We start from the raw sequence: 19,031 nt of genomic DNA, 5'->3' as shown, positions 1-19,031 counted from the left end.
GGATTTTGGTCTTGACCTTATGAGAACTAGGAAATGTGTGAAGGATTTTAAGCGAGGCAGTGACATGAACAGATCTGTATTTTGGACAGAACTCTCAGACCACTGCATGGGGACTAGGCTGATGAGGGTCAAAACAGCTAAGGGAGGAGAGATGAGCTACAGTGAACAACTTATATGAACTCCTTGACACAGCCTAACATTCTTCTCTGAGCATCACAGGAGCATTCTTACTAAGCATCAACAATAGGAGAAGCACAGCAAGGTATAAAAAGAGAGATAAATCATAGTCTCTGGTCCCTGAAGAGCTTATTAAAGACAAGTATATTTATCTTCTTGCAATTTGCATGTTAAATTGTCACAGTGGTTTGTACTTGAATAATGTTGATTGACTTGCTAAAAGCAGTTGGAACCTAGACACTTTTGCTCCAGTGAAATGTATAATGACACCAACAGAATTCATATGGAAATTGGTGAGTAGCTGGCCTTCTCTACCTTGTTGGAAATCTCTGGAAATAGCTTTAAAACCCTTTCTATTTAGGTCAGAGTCCATTTCTTTTGTGTTTCTTTGTGTAGTAGAAATGTGAAGACAGCTCCTAACATTAACTCCTCATTGGACCAGTCTTCTTATCCACTTCTCATTCACTTTTTAAAAAATGATTTTTATTTTTTCCATTATACTTGGTTTACAGTAGTCTGTCAATGTCTACTGTACAGCAAAGTGATGTAGTCATACATATACACATTCTTTTTCTCACATTATCCTCCATCATGTTCCATCACAAGTGACTAAATATAGTTCCCTGTGCTATATAGCAGGATCTCATTGCTTATCCACTCCAAATATGATAGTTTGCATCTATTAAGCCCAGACTCTCAGTCCATCCCACTCCCTCCCCCTCCTCCTTGGCAATCACAAGTCTGTTCTCCAAGTCCATTTGTTTCTTTTCTGTGGAAAGGTTCATTTGTGCCTTATATTAGATTCCAGATATAAGTGATATCCTATAGTATTTGTTTTTCTCTTTCTGACTTACTTCACTTAGTATGAGAGTCTCTAGTTCCATCCATGTTGCTGCAAATGGCATTATTTCGTTCTTTTTTATGGCTGAGTAGTATTCTATTATGTATATGTATGTATATGTATATATTTGTGTGTGTGTGTGTATATATATATATACACACACACACACCACATCTTCTTAATCCATTTGTCTGTCGCTGGACATTCTCATTCACTTTTAACATTTCACAGTTGCTCTCCTGGTCACTGTCCCAGTCAGCCTCTTTTTCTTATCCCTTTTCTTTTTATCATTTTTCCATCCTATTTCTGAGACCTGTTGTGTGCTTTGGTCATTTACACTCCTGCTGGAACCCAATGAACACCACACTCCTTCCTCCTCAGCTCCATGTCCAGTGTCTGGGCTGCTGCAGGGCAGGATGAAGCCGAGGTTCAGAGGAAGTGTTCTCGTCAAGAACCACTGCAGACTTTGTCTAAACCCCTCTGGGTGTTTAGGTGGAGAAAGAAAGCAAAGAATGGTTAAGAGATGGAAATAAAGCACAAGTGTTACCAAGAACCAAAGAAATCAATTGGTTCAGACTGAAGTAAACAACTATTCATATGCTGTGATTTCTCCCTGCCAGAAAATACTGTGTGTGCCACTCCATCATTCAATTCTGTATGTGTGTGTGTGTGTGTATACATACACACACACACACACAGATAACCAAACTTCCTTTTCTCTTCATCCCTAAGTGGTCAGGAGAGGCCAAGTTATTCTGTGGTTAAACAACAGCATCCCAAATTTTAGAGGCTTAACACAACACATACTTATTTTAGTTCACTCTGTGTGTTCATTGTAGGTCAGCTAGGAGCTCTGATTTTTGTTTCCCTCCCTCAAGGACCCACTGAGCGACCATTTGGAGCAGTGCTGGTTATAGTCAGATAACATAGGAGGCAGCATGGTGAGTGAACACAGCAGCCTCCATCTGGAAATGGCTCGTGTGTCTTTTTCTCAACTTTCATTGGTCAGAGCAAGTTCCACTGTCACCTCTGATTTCAAGGAGAGTAAGTAAATTCAATCTGTTCATATATCTAGGCTGGAAACTGGCACTATTTGCTGGACAGCACTAATATCTGTCGTAAGCCTCTTTTAAAATAGCTTTGGAATCATCTTGGTTAAAAGGCGCACACTTGGATCAGGGAGGGCCCTAGATCTGGTCAGGTATGAAAAATAAAACAAGATAATTGGTTAAAGAAGACAAAGACCCAGATGAACTCTCCTATAAAAGTGATTTAAATCACCTCTTGGGCGCACTCCTCATACAGGGGGACACCTGTACCCTCGCTGCTGCTTTGGATATGTATTTCAGCTTTACTTCTGCCTTAGATAAACAGACCAATTCTATGTATTTCTCTGCTCTCCCACATGTTGTACTGTGTTTCTAAAAATACATTTTATACCTATTTTTACAGTCCAAAAAAATAGCTCCCCTCAAAAAATATTCTTGAAGGTTAATTTGTTAACTCCTAACTCATAATTCAAAGAGGTCTCTGATCTTCCTCTTCCAGCTGAGTAGCATGAGAATATTAGATACCTGCAAGCCACGGGAATAGCAATTTGTAACCATATTTTCATCTAGGGTATGGCTGGCTGGGTGCTGGAAGCTTCGACTTTGATTACTGTCATTGGCTGCTGGATGTTACAGATATGGGTCTCTTTTTAACAGAAGATCCAACATGTGGTGATTTCTCTATTATGGAAAAACCAGTAGACTGTTCAGGAGAGAAAGTCACTTGACTTTTCTATTCAATTCCTATAATGGATCATGTAGTATACTTGAGTGAATTTAATAGCATGGGTTTTAGAGAGATGGACACACATACACACAGACAGGGAGCCCATATATCTTTGGAGCAGAGGCCCTCATAGTCCCACTGGGCTAAACAGACACTTGCTTGCCTGTATGTACTCTTATAAACACACCTTTTTCCGTATACTAAAGACAGTGTGTGCATAAAAGCAGACTTATGCTATATATAAATTTCAAGAAAGAGGGAGGAAAAGGGGACATTAGAGAACTAACAAAAGATGGAAATGCAGGCCAAGCTGGAATAAAAAGGAGGGCATGGTATACTAAAAGGAGGACAGGGAAAAAAAAAGAGCCAAAAAAGAGAGAGAATGAGGGATCCCATGTATTCATGAGAGAAAAAAAGGCAACATAAGAGAATGTGGGTGTTTGAGGAGGTAACGATGGGAACTTGCATGTTAGTGGGAAAGAGCGGTTGGAAACATAGGGGGAAAGATAAGAATCAAAAAATTTAATAAACTCAAGGGTGAGGTGGGCGAATACATCTCACCTACTAAAGGTTGACACAGTGAACTTCAAAGCTTTCAAATAAGTCAGTGATAACAGCAAAGGCCACAGAGTGTTGCCTAAGATCCAGGTGTTGTTCTGTGCCCCAGTATCTTCTAGCACTCTCACACAGTCCCCATGAATTTGGTTCTCCAATTACCCTCAGTCTACAGGTACGAAAACTTAAGTATAAGGAGGCTAAGGAATTTATCCGAGCTTGTGTAATGAGTAACGTTTGGAACCTGGACTTGAACCTAAGTGTTTGCACCAGAGTCTGAGCGCTTAACCGCTACTCCCTTGCATCTTATTTCCTCTGAAGAAAGTATTGTGTCTCTCACATATGAAGGCACGGGTGCTCATGTAGTCTCTCATTTAGTCATTATGTTGTTCCTTCACTGATTCATTATTTTTTTCACTTATTCCTCAAGAATTCCCTTGAGAGATTACATAAGCCTGGTTCTATGCTGGGCACCTGGAAAGTAAAGGTACAATGAGGCTCACAGGTGTGAGGCAAAGGCGTTAATAAATAAGCTCAATGTGCTCGTCTAGGCTTCATGTTAAACATCTGTGCTAAGTTGAGCAGGTGCACAAAAGGATGGTATGAACAATTACATCTGGACGTATAGGAAAAAGTTTATAGGGGTGAGGCTTGAAGTGCTCACCAGGCAGATGATATGAAAATGGCATTTTGGCTGAAGGGGGCAATGACAGCTAAAAGCACAGAGATATGACACTGTTGGGTGTTGAGACAAACATAAACATTTTCCTTTGTAAAGAGAGTAGAGAATGGGATGATGTTGAGAAACAAGCATTGGTTGTAGGTGTGTGTGTGTGTGTGTGTGTGTGTGTGTGTGTGCATGTATATGTGTGTAACAAGGTGTCAGTGTAAAGACCATAGTTGAGACTAGAGATATAAACAGGTCAGATATGATGCACAAGAGTGTAGACCCTTTTTTTTTTTAATCAACAAAGGATTTTAAATAATTGAAAGATACCATCAGATGGGTTTTGGAAGACTCTTTTGTTGGTCCCGTCGAAAACAAATTGAAGAAAACTGAGATTGGAGGGAGAGAAATCAGTTAGTTGGTTACTGCTTATTGATACTACAGTAGCCCAAGAGAGGACAGAGTAGAGGAGATGGTAGGATGGGTAGATGGTAGCAAGTGCAATAGAACAGATAACAGGGAGAGATAGGACAGCAGTGGTAAATGTGTGTGAGCTGGTTTCTGTGAGTGTGGGTGGGTGTAGGGGGTGTGTGGAGAAAAAAGAGTCCAGAATGTTCAGCATTTGGGTGAGAGGATGGTGATAAGATAGCAAACATCAGAAGAGAGACCTTTTGAGGACAGAAGGTGACCATCAGTGATGTACAGTGATCTGGGAAAGCTGGAGAGAGCTTTGAGAATCACCAATATATTATAGCTATGACTGCCCAAGGTCATGGCCTTTTAAACTCTGGAACCAAGGCTCCCAATTTGTATTCTGAAGTGCTTAACTCTGTAAAGAAATCAGCAATTATTTATTGGACATCTATGAGCAAGTTACTCTGGCAAATAAAAGAGGTCTCTAGAAAGGAGAAATGGTCTGCATATTATTATTTGAAATTATCTGATATCCATAATTAATTTGCCATGGTATTATTCACTTTTTCTTAGAAATGATTGGTTTTAATTTTCTCTTTCATGTCTCTCTGACCATGACATACTCCTAGCCTGAGTGTATTTTCACTTATTTCTTCGCAATATTTATACCCTCTCTTCCTTTCATGATAGAAGAGCTTTGATGCTAAAAATAATGATACTGGAATAATCCTTCAGTTGGGACCAATCATCCCACCTGAAATGTATGTAAATAAGCTCAAATTAGGTCCTGGACTTCCTCTAGCTTCTCACTTTGTTTTTGTTATTGCTTATTGTTTTCTCCTGCAGAATTTTGCCTGTTGAGTTGTCATTATTCAGAACATATCTATATAAAATAGCTATTCTTTCCATTTTGTATATAAACCTTTCCTGTCCTAGGGGCTTTTTAAGCGGCTTTATGTGTCATAGAAGGCACTTAAGCATGTTCTTAATAAGAATCCATGTATTAATTGTTATGTGGTAACAAACATATTTGTAAATTATTAAAGGAAACACTCCCCTGTTGTATTCTTTTTCTTATGCGGCATGTTACTACTTAGTAAAAGTAGAATTGTTTTAGAAACATGAAGTTTTTATAGTACATGTATAGGCTTTGATTGTTAATTTGTTTTCAATTAACAACATGTTACGCCATGCCCTTTTTTTTTTCTTTTTAAAATTACAGTTGATTTACAATGTTCTGTCAATACAATATGATGTAAAATCCCATGAGGGTAGGGACCATGACTTCATCATCATTATATCCTGAGTGGCATCTGATGGTGTCTTATACATAGCAGACACTCCATAAGACTTGTTAAATGAAAGAGTTTCCACTGTGGTGCAGCTAGTATCCATGAGGATGCAGGTTCAATCGCTGGCCTTGCACAATGGGTTAAGGGTCCACTCTTGCCACAAGCTGCGGTATAGGTTTGCAGATATGGCTCGGATCTGGCATTGCTGTGGCTGTGGCATAGGCCAGTAGCAGCAGTTCCAATTCAACTCCTGGCCTGGGAGCTTCCACATGCCACAGGTACGGCCCTAAAAAGAAAGAATAACAAAAAGACTTGTTAAATGAATACATGGCTGTTATTAAGAGACTTATACTACTCAGATGACACCAACACATCAACAGTTAAATATTTTGTCCAAATTTTGTTGTTGTTGTTGCTTGTTTGTTTTTTCATTTTAGGGCCATGCCTGAGGCATATGGAAGTTCATAGGCTAGGGAATCAGAGCTGCACCTGCCAGCCTACACCACAGCCATGGCAACTCTGGATCTGAGCCACACCTGCAACCTATGTCACAGCTTGCACAGATGCTGTATCCTTAACTCACTATCACTAGGGAGGCCAGGGATCGAACCACCATCCTCATGGAGACTATGTCAGGTCCTTACCCCGTTGAGCCAAAATGGGAACTTCATTGTCCAAAGTTTTAATGGTGAGACTATTAGACTCCACATAAGAATCTAGAATTGTGGCTGTCAAGGAATAACATGGAGATAACACAGTATAATAACTAAACATGATTCTGGAACCATATAGCTTGGGATCTACTGCTGGCTCTCCCACTGGAATACCTTGAGCTAGTGTAATCTTTCTGTGCCGCAAGTTTTGGTTCAGTGAAATGGGAATACGGTTTAATAATAAACCTCTTCCTTGTGAAGATTAATTAAATAAATAACATGCAAAGTATTTAGAATGGGATCTAGAATTTTACACTAATGAAGACATTATAGGTTTACATGTATGGTTTTCATTATTATGATTATTATTTAGGGAACATAGCTAGCAGGCAAAAGCTGCCAATCATGTAGCAGCTTATCCTTCAATGAAATACACAGGATGTTTTCCGATAAGGGAGGTTTTGGTTTGTATTACTGGAATGTTCTCTTTACTTTAGGAAGCAATTGAATAATATGAAAATAAATCCTATAGTTTATAATTTCACAAAGGAATAGCAAAAAATTTCCTTGTAAATTACTCTCTCTATATGTTTGATGTAAGTGGTTAGTTTTTAAAATCTTAGGAAGCACTAGAATATCTTGAATGCATGATATATTTGATTTGCAAGTTGGATAAGAATTTATAAAATTATTTTATAAACAGAGAGTTACTGTTTGAAGAAGGTAATGTTCATAGTTTATCGGAGCTAGTATATGTGATATATTTAGCTCTAATGAAATGTGACCTAGATACATTAATGTAACAGAGTAGTTTTGGAATTATTTGTTTATAAGGCTAGTTACTCCCACTTTACAGCTGTTTCTTTTTGCAAAATCTTGGGAGTCTAGTGGGCATATTAGAACTATCCATCTAAATTCAACTTACAGGGAAAAATGGAACTTGACCAAGCCCTGGTTTTGACTTGAGAATTACCAAGTAGCTATTCACTTCAGTTTTTTTATTTTTATTTTTTAAGGATAATGTGGTGAATCTGAATATGTGAGAATAGACTTACACTCGAAGCACACCTCGAAATTAGTAAAGCATTTTGGGGAAAAGTACAGAGTAGTATTTAATTTTGTGAGAACAGGATAATCTACCTTTTAAGTTCCTATTTTTTCACAAATATATATTCAAATTTGAATGAATGACTCAGGAAAGTATATAAAGTGTATATACATTTATTATATGAAATACATGCTGATATTTTAAAATCTGTAAATATGATGAGATGCTATTCTTGTTGAAGTAATCCTGGTACTTCAAAGCATGCAAAAATCACTAAGCCCAAATTATGTGGTAGTGAGACTAAAAGCATTTTGTGGAAATGTGTTACATAAATGCTATTCTCATTAAAATCCTTATGCCTATTAGTTCAGATGTCTATGGGTAAATATCTGTGTATCTGACTGCATGTAGGCATGCATGTAATCTATATGTATATCTTTTATATATACCTGTATACACATATTATCTTATAGAACCTAAAGATTCATGAGGTCCCCTATATATAGATTATAGAGTAGTAGTTCCCTGGAGCAGTAGTGCCAAGTCTCTATATAGCTGAGCCCTAAAAAGGAAGCTCTACAAAATATCTGCTAAAAAACATGAACAGTTTTGTGAATTTTAAATTTTAAATGAATTTTAAAACTGCACAATATTGTGAGCTATCAGGAAACAAAATCAGACAAAACCGTGATCTCCCGATTCTTCATTTTCTTTTTTTCTTGGTCCTCATGTGGAAATCGCCTTAGGGGTATGGTTTTTAGGGATGGGAAATACATAAGAAGTGACCCCCTCACACACCCACACCAAATCCAATTTGTGGGAAAGTAATTAAACATGTTCAAACAGAAGGTTTTGCACTGCCTTAGCCTGCGCAGGAATGGATTTACTGGCAACCAGTTAGTTGCCAGTTCTTCTGCAGGGACTGGTTGCCTTAGGACCTGCTCCAAAAGGAGTGGGTGGGAAGAGCTTAGTCATGACCTACACAGGCTGGCTCTCAAATCACAGGCAGTTCGCTCAACTCTATCACAGAGAGGAAAGAAGGCTATCAGGCTGGATTTGTCAGAGGTTGGTGGAAGCTGGACAATCCTAGAAGAGATTGGACTGGACTAGTAACACAGTGAAATATCAGTGCAGATACAGCAATAAAAGTAGAGGTCTGCTGTTTGCAGTCAGCTTTTCTGATTTCCATTTCCTCTAATATGCTTTGAAGTTTAAATCACAGCTATCCAGCTTCAATAAAATTGCAAAGCATTTTGTGGGGAAGAACTAAAACTCATAGTTTTATAATGAATTTTTTGAATCCAGCTTTTTCTGAGTCTCTCTCAAGTAAGTGAGTATCTAAATCTATAGACTGTCCTACCATAGTTTTTTAAAAAGCAGATAGTAAAAATCTGCCAAAACAGCTTGAACTTTGCAAAGTTTCACATGAATGGGTAATGTGGCCAAACGAAATCACAAATTTATTAAGGGTGCTAAGGAGAAAGGCTAATTTTTTTTTTAGAACTAATTCCAATAAATACACATTTTGAGATAAAGCAATTAAAGCTAAAATCCATAATTCATCATTAGAATCCAAGGAAAAGGCTACAGTGGTGTGAGAACAATCAATGAAGATATTCACAAAATTGTGACATTCATGAAAGAGAAATTTTGGAGCACAGCAATTAAGGTTGGGAAGAAACCATGGGCTGTTTAACTTTCATTATCAAAATATAAACAATTTAGTAGTAATATAAATAGCAAAGTGATAGAGATCTTAATGAAGATTGACTCATAGCAATGGAAAGGAGGAAAATACAGTAGGAAGTGAAGTGTTCACACCGAGTAGAAGGTGTTTAGATTCCCTAGTTGCAAGGTTTTAAATGGCATGCTTTTTATCTCTGTGAATTTCAATTAGACTCTGCAGTGGGCAAGTCAGGAAGGGAATATTAATGATTGAAGAGAAAGCTGGGGTGGTGTTCCATCCTTCACCAAAGCAGCTAAATAGAGCAAGTGTTTGTTTAGGTTGTAGCTTATTAAATGCTCATTCAGAAAGTGGTGATTAATAGGTTAAAAAGAACAGCTTGAAATATTTACAATGTACAGGTTTTACTCTCCTCACATAATCTTCAAAGCAAAGCTAAAATGTACTGTAGATTAGAAGAGACTGTTGTTATGAAAACTGCGCCTTCTAGGAAAAACATCTGGATTTGGGGTTCATAACTAACGAAAGTAATGTTTGATATATATTGACTGAATGTAAAAACTACAGAAACATATCAGCATACTTTTTTTTTTCCTTTCAAAATGTCTAATATTTATAACAACTTGTCGAAGAGACAAACACCTGTTTTGCCTTAGTAGGATATGCATAACGTTCCGGCATATGTGCAGTACAAAGAGGAAACTGTCTCTCTTTGTTGTTGTTCAAGTTGCACATTTGGATTTTATCGCCACAGATAAAAAATAGAAGAGAAATGAGACAGATTAAACGCAATGTTGAAGGTGTGCGGTGGAACTGAAATTACAACAGGTTTCTATGCCAGCAAAAACCCCTAAAAGGGGAAAATCTCAAAACTAGTTACGTTCCCCTTCTCCAGAAGGAACTTGCAGAGGTAGCAGAAACAAAGCAGGTCCCTTTTTGCTGGGGGTGGAGGTGGTGGGGTGCGGGTAATGGGGAGAAGATGTAAACTTTTTAGAGCTGTTGATTGAGTTTGGTCACCAGGTAGGGAGGACGCTTGTGAAAAGAGGTCGCTGAAAAGAACCGCTGAAAGTGAGCGGATTTCCCAGTGTGTTTAATCTGCAAATGCACCTTACTGACCGGCTCCAGGGAAGTCTCCAGCCCTCAGAGTTTTGAAGGGAAATTGGTTCAGATTGCAGGAGTGTGAAGGAATGAGCGGTGCATGTAGAGGGCTCAGGAAATCAAAGAAACTTCCTGCTGTCTGATTCCACGCAACATGCCTTGAACTTGGTCCTGCGAGGATACGCTGATGACCAACTACAAGCGTGATTAGTCCCCTCGCCCTCCAGCGGGAGCGGTCCCTCTCCGTGGCAGCGACGTCGCTCCAGAACCGGGGCACGTTGCGGGGCGGGCAGGCAGCATGGCGAGGCTGGGGGTTGGGGGTGGGGGGATCTAGGGCTGCACAGACTCACATGCGTTCCCGACTGCGCACCAGCACCCGCCCGCAGCCCCCCTCAAGAACCTTGGAGCCTTGGAGAAGCCCCAGCAAGCGGCCGCGGGGCATCGTCCCGGGCGGCGCGTGGGCTCTGTTCCTCCGGCGAGGCGTGGGTGCGGGAGCCGTGCTCCGAGCGCACCCGCGCGCTCGCGACTGCCCGGGACTGCGCTGCTGCGGGTGCCCAGCGGACAGCCGGCTGTTACTCGGGATCCGGGGCGGGGTAGGGGGGGGTCCCTGTGTCCCCAGGAACCTCTTTAGCCCTCCTCCCGGGCCTGGCTCCTCCTCCAGGCGTGAGGCTCGTGCCCGCCGCTGCTTGCGTGCACAGCGCCTCCGCTCGCTTCCCCCACCCCGCCTGCTTCTGCCAACGCTTCCCCCTCCTCCTCTTCCTTCTCCTCCGCCCATCACCGCCACTACGGACGCCTTTGCCTCCTTCTACTCCGCGCGCCGCCGCCGCCGCCGCCGCCGCCGCCGCTCCTCCCGCTCTCCTTCGGCTTCCACCAGCCTATCGCTCCCGCTCGCCGGGCTGCTGCAGTCAGTCCCTCTCTCCCCTTTCTCAAGTTTCCCGTCTCCTCAGGATCAGGGCAAAGGGAGGAAAACACCCAATTCTGCTTGCTATTTCAGGTAAGGTTGCACACGTTGTTCCTATTAGGGACCTTGCTTCCCCATTTACCTTTGCCTCCCATGAGCGGCTCATCTCTCCCCACCCCACCACCCCTCACTCTCCGATGCTCCCTGGAAATCCAGGAGGCTCAGGTCGCCCCCTCCTCCCCAGCACCTTTAAAAAACAATTGCCATACTGCTTATCAGAAGCCTATTTGCAACTACCCTAAGATTCGAGCCGCCCGCCCGGCGGCACGTTAGACTGGCTCTTTTACAGTCTTCAACTTTGCACACTGTGACCGCTACTGCCTGCCTGCCTCTGCTGGATCCCGGAGCCTCACGCTCCTGCTGGGATTGTGGTCCTTGGCTCCGGAACAGCTGTCAAACGCGTCGTTTCGCAGCAGTTAATCCGAACCAGGCTGCCTCCGAGACGTGGTCGTGGGCAACTGTGGATGGGCAGGGAGGGAGGTTATTTTATTTTTATTTCAGAGGGAATAAAACTAGTGGAGACTTGAGGACTGCAGTTCACTGTAATGAAAGAATAATAATCGAAAAAAGTGGGCTGGCTGCCCCTTGCTTTTCCCACTATGGTTGCGGGGGTGGTCTTGTCTGAGGGGATTGTGGCATGAAGTACCCATCTCTCCTCCCCTTTTTCCTTCTCCCCTCTAACCCATTCTTTCCTCCAGCTCCTATGCCAGTGCACAGTACCGTGTGTTATTGCGTGTGCACAAAATAGTGTTTGCTGACGATGGGGCTGGGGGAAGTTCCTGGCAGAGCAAAGTCTGATGATTTGATCATCTTTCTGTCAAGAGAAAAAAGAAGAAGAAAAGAAAGAAAAAACCCTCTTCCAATCATCACACTCTACACACGCTCCACTGGAATAATCTCTATAGCTTTAACTCCAATTCCCAGTTGAATTGACATTCTTTTGGGGTATTTGGAGGGTGGGATTGAATGTAATTTTAAGTGTATTTTGTTTTTCTTCCTTGACTTTAAAACAGTGGTGATGAAGAGGAAACTGAACATCTCCAACATGCAGTTGCTGCTTTTTGTTTTCTTGGTGTGGGACCCAGCCAGGTGAGACAATTATTTACCATACTGACATTTTAAAATCAGGGTAAAGGTGTGTTTCTTGAATGTCCTTAATACAGAGGTGGCTTTTGAGAAGCTGAAGTATTTTAAAAGATCATTTCTAATGAAAAGAGGTTGTACCAGTGAACAGAACTATGAAGGGTCAGAGACTATTAAAAGTTTGCTGCTTCGTGTTTTTAGGGATTAAATATGAAAGTGAATACAGACATTTTCTAAAAAAAAAAGAAGTCACAGGAGAGAAGAACATCCTTTGAGTGGCATGATTTTGCAGGGAATTGAAGTGGTTGTTATATAGGATTGTAATGACACCAGAATCATGAAAGAAGCCAATAGGTTTCCTTTAAGCCAAACAGAAAAGCACAGGCTAAAGTAATTTGAGTGTTAATTTGTTTTTTCTTTTTCTCTCTTTCTTTCCTTTTTTTCTTGAATGATCTTGGCTCTTTTAGTCAACATAGAAAACCCAAATGATGTGTGAGTCTTAAACCTCTAGGTGGAGGTAGTATACAACTTCACAATCACAAACAATAAAACAAAAGCTTGATTAATCAACTTTTCATATTATTTAGAGATCTTTTATTCCTAAAATGGTGCTATCATAAAAAGTGCTTATTTTGAAAATGTAGCAAATTCTCTTGTGCCTGTGAATACAATTCTATGAACATGAGATTTAATTTCTGTTGCTTTCAGCAACTTCATCTTAATTGTAGTCTTTTCTGATTTTTATCATCAGTGGACATCTTTTATTTTTTGCCTGAATTTAGGGTATGGTTTTCAAAATACCAGAGCACTTAAAATTTAAAACTCATAAGAATATCCATGTAACCATTCCCTTAAAAATTTAGTCCTTATGATTTTATGATACCTTTATTTCTCTTTTGAATTTTCATTTTTCTGTCTAATTGTCAAAGTATGAAAATACATTCTAAAATTTAGAAGAAACCTCTTTATAAAGCTTTATGTTAAATTTGAATATATCACCTCATTAACATCTTAATATTGACTTTAGAAAGAAAATGTCACATGAGATTAAAAAACACTCTCCAGTGAAAATCTCTAAATGGAACTTTATGACTATCTTGGTGATTGGATTTAAAATGAGCTTAAGGCAATATGGAAACTTTTGAGGCTTAAAGATATGAACTAGTTTGCTTACATAATTTAAAGATGTTTGTCTTTATGTCAGTATTTTGATATTTTCTCTCAAGAGAATATTTGAAGTTGGTTACCAATTTTTGATGAACCATGACTATTTTTAGCTCCTGGCTGAGTAATCATTTAAATGCAAATGAATTCCGTCAATGATATTTCACACAATACACCTTGATCTGATTGCAATTACATATAATCATTGATTTTGAAGGAGTGAACAAACCATGGTCAGTTAATAATCACTGAAAATCCTCAGTACTTAACCATATTTCCTTCTACTAGTTTTCTGTTCTATATTTGACCAGTAATGCTCATGCCAGTATTTTATTCTATTATATAAATGATTCTTTTTTGGGGCCAGTAATTTAAATCTCTGAATCATTCTGGGGGAAAAAAATGGCAGTGAAAAGGGACATTCTGTTTTATACATCCAGTTGCTTCTGCACCAAATTGCTGGATGTCACAAAATCAGGTCTCTGGCTTTCTGATGGAGAAATAATGGAGAGAATCACTGTTTCTAGCCCTCTCCCGGTGTTTTAAAACCATTTATTCCTCCTGCAAATTTCTCTCTCTCTCTCTCTCTCTCACACACACACACACACACAAAGTAGCTGGGCATTTTAATCTTTGAATGACCTCTGTCACTCTCCTCAAGACCAGCCAGGAGGGGTACTCCTCCAAGGCTCTCTGCAGCTGTGTGTGTGTGCTGCTAATCCTTTCAGAGCCCACCTCCACCTCCTGGCTACAGTGGAGCCTGGAACACAGCCAGCAGAGTTTCCCTGATGTCTATATTGCACTTGGCCATTGGGTGGAGGTATACCCCAAGTAAGGAAATCATCTTGGTTTAAAAGAGAAAAAGACATAAAAAGAAAAGACGTTCGTGAGGAAGCTAGAAAAATTGCGTACCTCCAAGGGAGGAATTTAATTTCCAATTAATATTTAAATCACTGAGGAATTATTTCAGGAGCCCCTTTGGTTTCTGTACCTTTGTAGATGCGGAATAACATTATTAATAGTAACTGCAGGTGATAATCTACAATCATAGGATAGTCTAGGGAATAGATGTTAGAAAAAAGTGAATAGTCCACACAGAATGCTAAGTGGTAGAAATATGAAATAATTTTGACATCAGACTTTCTGATAATTTAGTAGTTATTAACCGTTTCCAACAGCATGTTTACCTTTCCCATAGACACATGGGTATTTATAAACATGAAAAAAAAAAAAAAAGAAGGAAAATGGGTGGCACTGATAGCTTAGGGAGGCTTATAATTCAAATCAGAGAAGAAGAGCATGTTGGCACTTGCAAAATACACATATGTATATATATCAGCTTGTAAAATTATCTGTTTAGGTTGGCGCTGGCTAACATCCAAGAAGATGAGGCTAAAAATAACATTACCATCTTTACAAGAATTCTAGACAGACTTCTGGATGGTTACGATAATCGGCTTAGACCAGGACTGGGAGGTAAAAATAGTTTTCCTTTTCTTAAACTCTGACAAAATAATGCCTTTAAGAGATAAGGGTAATATTTATATTTTAATACATTTTATATGTGAATGCACTGCCACATATTAAAAAACATAGATAATAGAAAATAAGGTATATGAAATAAACATCATCTCTGATTCCTTTTATACATGCATAATGTATTTAACATACCTTTTATAGAATACCTGAAGTCATATAGAGCCCACACGTTGTGCATGAATAGATTTCAAATTAGTTTAGTTACAATGGCTAAATTTTTCAAACTTAGAGTATGTGAAAGCGTGACATCATTGGGCAGATATGCTTCTGTAGTATCTTTGGTTTCCTTCATTGAATTTTACAGATGCCTGTTTTCACATGGGTACGGATACATAGAAAAGAGGAACATAAAAAAAATAAAGGAATATCTGTGTTGTCTTTTAGCAAATACAGTTATTAGGATTCTCTGATGATATTTCTTTACACATACATGCGACGTTTATAAAATACAGCACCCATTTGGCATTCTTGAAACAATCAAAGACATTTTGCATATACTTTAGCTGTAGGCCTAAGTTTATTGGGTTGTGGCACAGTTTGATTTCAAATTTAGACGTTCATTTTCAACTTAGGAAAACAAATTTATTTTTATCCATAAAGGTAAATTAAATTAGACTTGGTTAAAATGTTAAATTTTAATTATCCTTCAGCATAGTTGGGTGATACTAAGGAGATTAGGTCAAAGTAGGGTAGGCGTGTAATTCCTAAAAGGACTCTGAGTCATAATATTGTTACTCATCAATTCTAACATCATATATATATGTGTGTGTGTGTGTGTGTGTGTGTGTATGCATACACTCATTTACCAAATGTATATTTTACTTATTAGGATGTGCAGTTTAATAATTAATTTAAAATTAAGACAAATTAGGAGTTCCCATCGTGGCGCAGTGGTTAACGGATCCGACTAGGAACCATGAGGTTGCGGGTTCGATCCCTGGCCTTGCTCAGTGGGTTAAGGATCCGGCGTTGCCTTGAGCTGTGGTGTGGGTTGCAGACGCGGCTCAGATCCCGCGTTGCTGTGGCTCTGGCGTAGGTTAGTGGCTACAGCTCCGATTTGACCCCTAGCCTGGGAACCTCCATATGCCGTGGGAGCGGCCCAAGAAATAGCAAAAAGACAAAAAAAAAAATAAATAAATAAAAATAAAATTAAGACAAATTAGTTGAACCCTTGATATTAACCAAAGGCTTATATTAGTTAGCCTGATTATTACCAGGTTGGCAACTTTGCAGTATTAAGTTGCTTGAAAAGATGTGTATTGACTGAATGCCTGGAAATTTATGTAAATACTGTCTTTGAAAAATATGGGTGGTTAACTCTAGGAGCTGGAAAAGGTTGGAAAAGACCCAACTTGGTTTTAAATAATATGCTATTAAAGTGCTATTCATTTTTGACTTAAATCCTGAGTGGATACGCTCATATTTTAAGAGAGAAGTGCTGGGGAAAAATAATGTTCCGGATCAAAGAATGACACATTGTATCTCTCACTCAGTCCAGGAACATAAAGGAGAAGAAGAGTTCCTTAGTAATTAACATGTCTAATGACTACAAATATAAGGAATTACTGTCCTTGTTAGCATATAGAGCAAGGAACTAATGTTAAACTCATACAATAGGAATATGCCTAACTTGAGGCTGTCATAATTCATGATGGCTTGAGGGGTAGGTTGTACTAAGGCAGATATTTTTCCCAAGGCATGGATTTTATTATTTTTAAATAAATCATGTGCTGTCCAAAAAAAAAAAAAACCCTTAAAATATTTGAGCTAGATATTGGATTTTGCCTCTGAGTTTTTAGGAGAAATATTTACATTGTGGGCATGTAGTTGGGAAAGTAAAACTACCTGTTGTAGGACATAGGTATTGCCATTTATGTCTTCACAGTTCTCTTTTAATATCTCTTCCATTCTTTTTACTTGCATTGTCAGGATTCAGATTCAGATGGTTGTACTCATTCTGTAGGTTATTACAATAGACAAAGTGGCTCTTCTTGCCTGGTATCTTCCTTCCCCAGTCCGTCTCTGATATTGGACATATGCTAATATCTCACAGTCAGATTGGTCTTCTTTTAGTCAGTGCTTTTCATATGTCATTCTCTTTTCTTGATCAGATAACTTCAGTGACTTACCATTGCCTCCATAGATGGCCATGTTGGGAGGGGGTAGTGGAGGGAATATAAGCCTTGCATCGATATAGTTCTAGATTAGAATTTCTGCTCCACTGATGCATCCCAAACAGTGCCTTGGCCAGGTAATCTCTATAAAATGGCCATGATATATTTACTTTCTACCTTGTAGAGTTGTTGAGAAGATTGTATAAACCAAAGTGTACACAAAGCAAGTGCCACATACTAGTAGTTAAACACAGTCAATTCCTTCCCTCCTCCCATAGTTTTCTACTGTGACAATCAAGGTCTTTACAGTTTACTTCCCTGGCTTCATTTTTTACTTCGCCATCCATCCATCCATCCATCCATCCATCCATCCATCCATCCATCCTGTACTTCAAAGGTGTCCATTCATTTTCTCTTGGTAATGGATTCACATCTGCTCCCCTGGCTCTTGATCATATTTTTCCTCTCTGTTGGTCTAACCCTACAGCTCCTGTGAAGATTACCTCAACTTGGGTCCTTTTTAGTAACAATCTTTCTTAACTGAAATGAAGCACCCATATTCAATTTTCTCCTTGTTGCATTTCGTTAGCTGTTGTTGGCCCTATATCTCATTTGGTACTTATTATATGCTCTCCTGGATTATTTATTACCTTTTTATGTGTCTCTTGTTACCTTAACAAGATTGTAAACTTATTGAAGCAAGATATTGTATCATAAATCCTCTGTACTTACGGTAACCAAATACTGATTTGCATATGGTGGCCATAAAATAAATATTGATTGCTTGATTAACTTTTCTATCACCAGTTAATCATCTGTAAAATGGGGCCACTCACATTTGGCTGACCTTTTAAATGGGAATGTTGAGGCGATATGTCAAACATTATGCTTTAGGAAGGTAGGGTGGCTTAGTAAAGAGAACCTAACTTTAGATTGTAGAGATTTAGGTAAAAATCCCAGCTCAATACTGAGCGGTCCTTTGACCTTTCCATACTTTGTCTCTCTGGGGCCACATTTGTTAGCTATAAAATGGGATTACTATTACTGTTCTTAGGGGTTTGGATGAACATAAGGTAAAATGATATATGCAAAGGATTTAACACAGTGACTGGCATAGAGGGGTAGTTAATACATAACAATAACTAGAAGACTCTGAGGATATTTGGAAATATACTGCTGTAAGTTTCAGTTATTATTATGGTGCTTTTGTGTCCAAAATTCTTTGCCTGAATGTTCATATGTCATTTCCAATAGAAAGTTCAGGGGAATTATTTGTATCATTATGTTCCAGAAATTAATTATAAGGAAAAATGATTCAGCTTTAATATATCAAACGGAGCATCTCTATTGATGGATAATCTGGATAATTAATCTCAATAATTATTATTATTTTTTCCTTTGTAATTTTAGTGTACATGAGTACATAGGAAAGAGCAATCAGTTTTGGATCAAGAGTAGAAAAATTGTTCTTTTCATCTGGCTCTACAATTTACTAGATTTTTATCCCAGACACATTACTTAGCCATTCTGAACCTTGGTATTTTCTTAAGAAAAATTGGAATAATAGTATTTTATTCTGAGGGGAAGAGGGTAAAATGAGATTCATATATATGACAAAGATTATATAATACATTGAGTGATAATATTTTAAGGCACTTTAAGGTATTTAGTAAGTAACTATGAAAAAAAAAAGCAGGGGGGGGGGCGGATTCCCATTGTGGCTCAGCAGGTTATGAACCTGATATGGCTTTGATCCCTGGCTTTGCTCAGTGGGTTAAGGAATGTGGTGTTGCCATGAGTTGTGGGGTAAATCGCAAATGTGGCTCAGATTCCGTGTCGCTGTGGCATAGGCCAGCAGCTACAGCTCCAATTTGACTCCTAGCTTGGGAACTTCCATATGCCTCAGGTGTGGCCCAAAAAAACAAAACAAACCAAAACAAAAAGTAACTATGGGTTCTCTCTCTC

General features: G+C 39.1%; 1 protein-coding gene across 6 annotated transcripts in view; it reads left to right on the top strand.

Annotated features, from left to right (window-relative positions):
• Window positions 1-10,961: 10,961 nt before the first annotated feature.
• GABRA2 (gamma-aminobutyric acid type A receptor subunit alpha2) overlaps window positions 10,962-19,031 on the top strand; it is a 129,524-nt gene continuing 121,454 nt past the window's right edge. For 2 of the 6 annotated variants that reach the window (XM_021101165.2, XM_005666628.4), the window contains exons 1-3: window positions 10,962-11,199; window positions 12,180-12,255; window positions 14,774-14,889. In XM_021101165.2, the coding sequence (XP_020956824.1) occupies window positions 12,185-12,255; window positions 14,774-14,889 (187 nt within the window). In that variant the 5' untranslated portion in view covers window positions 10,962-11,199; window positions 12,180-12,184. Of the gene's footprint in view, window positions 11,200-11,383; window positions 11,647-12,179; window positions 12,256-14,773; window positions 14,890-19,031 lie in introns of those variants that run through there. The other 4 variants (XM_084971940.1, XM_013978645.3, XM_013978643.3 and 1 more) reach the window with 3 other exon arrangements.

Source organism: Sus scrofa, chromosome 8 (genome assembly GCF_054392235.1).
Source record: "Sus scrofa isolate SSC_HxYL_T2T_F1_AM1 chromosome 8, Sscrofa_HxYL_maternal_Yorkshire_Landrace_v2.0, whole genome shotgun sequence".
NCBI classification, from domain to species: domain Eukaryota; kingdom Metazoa; phylum Chordata; class Mammalia; order Artiodactyla; family Suidae; genus Sus; species Sus scrofa.
The sequence above is the reverse complement of the archived record's forward strand: the minus strand, read 5'-3'. Positions and strand labels throughout refer to the sequence as shown.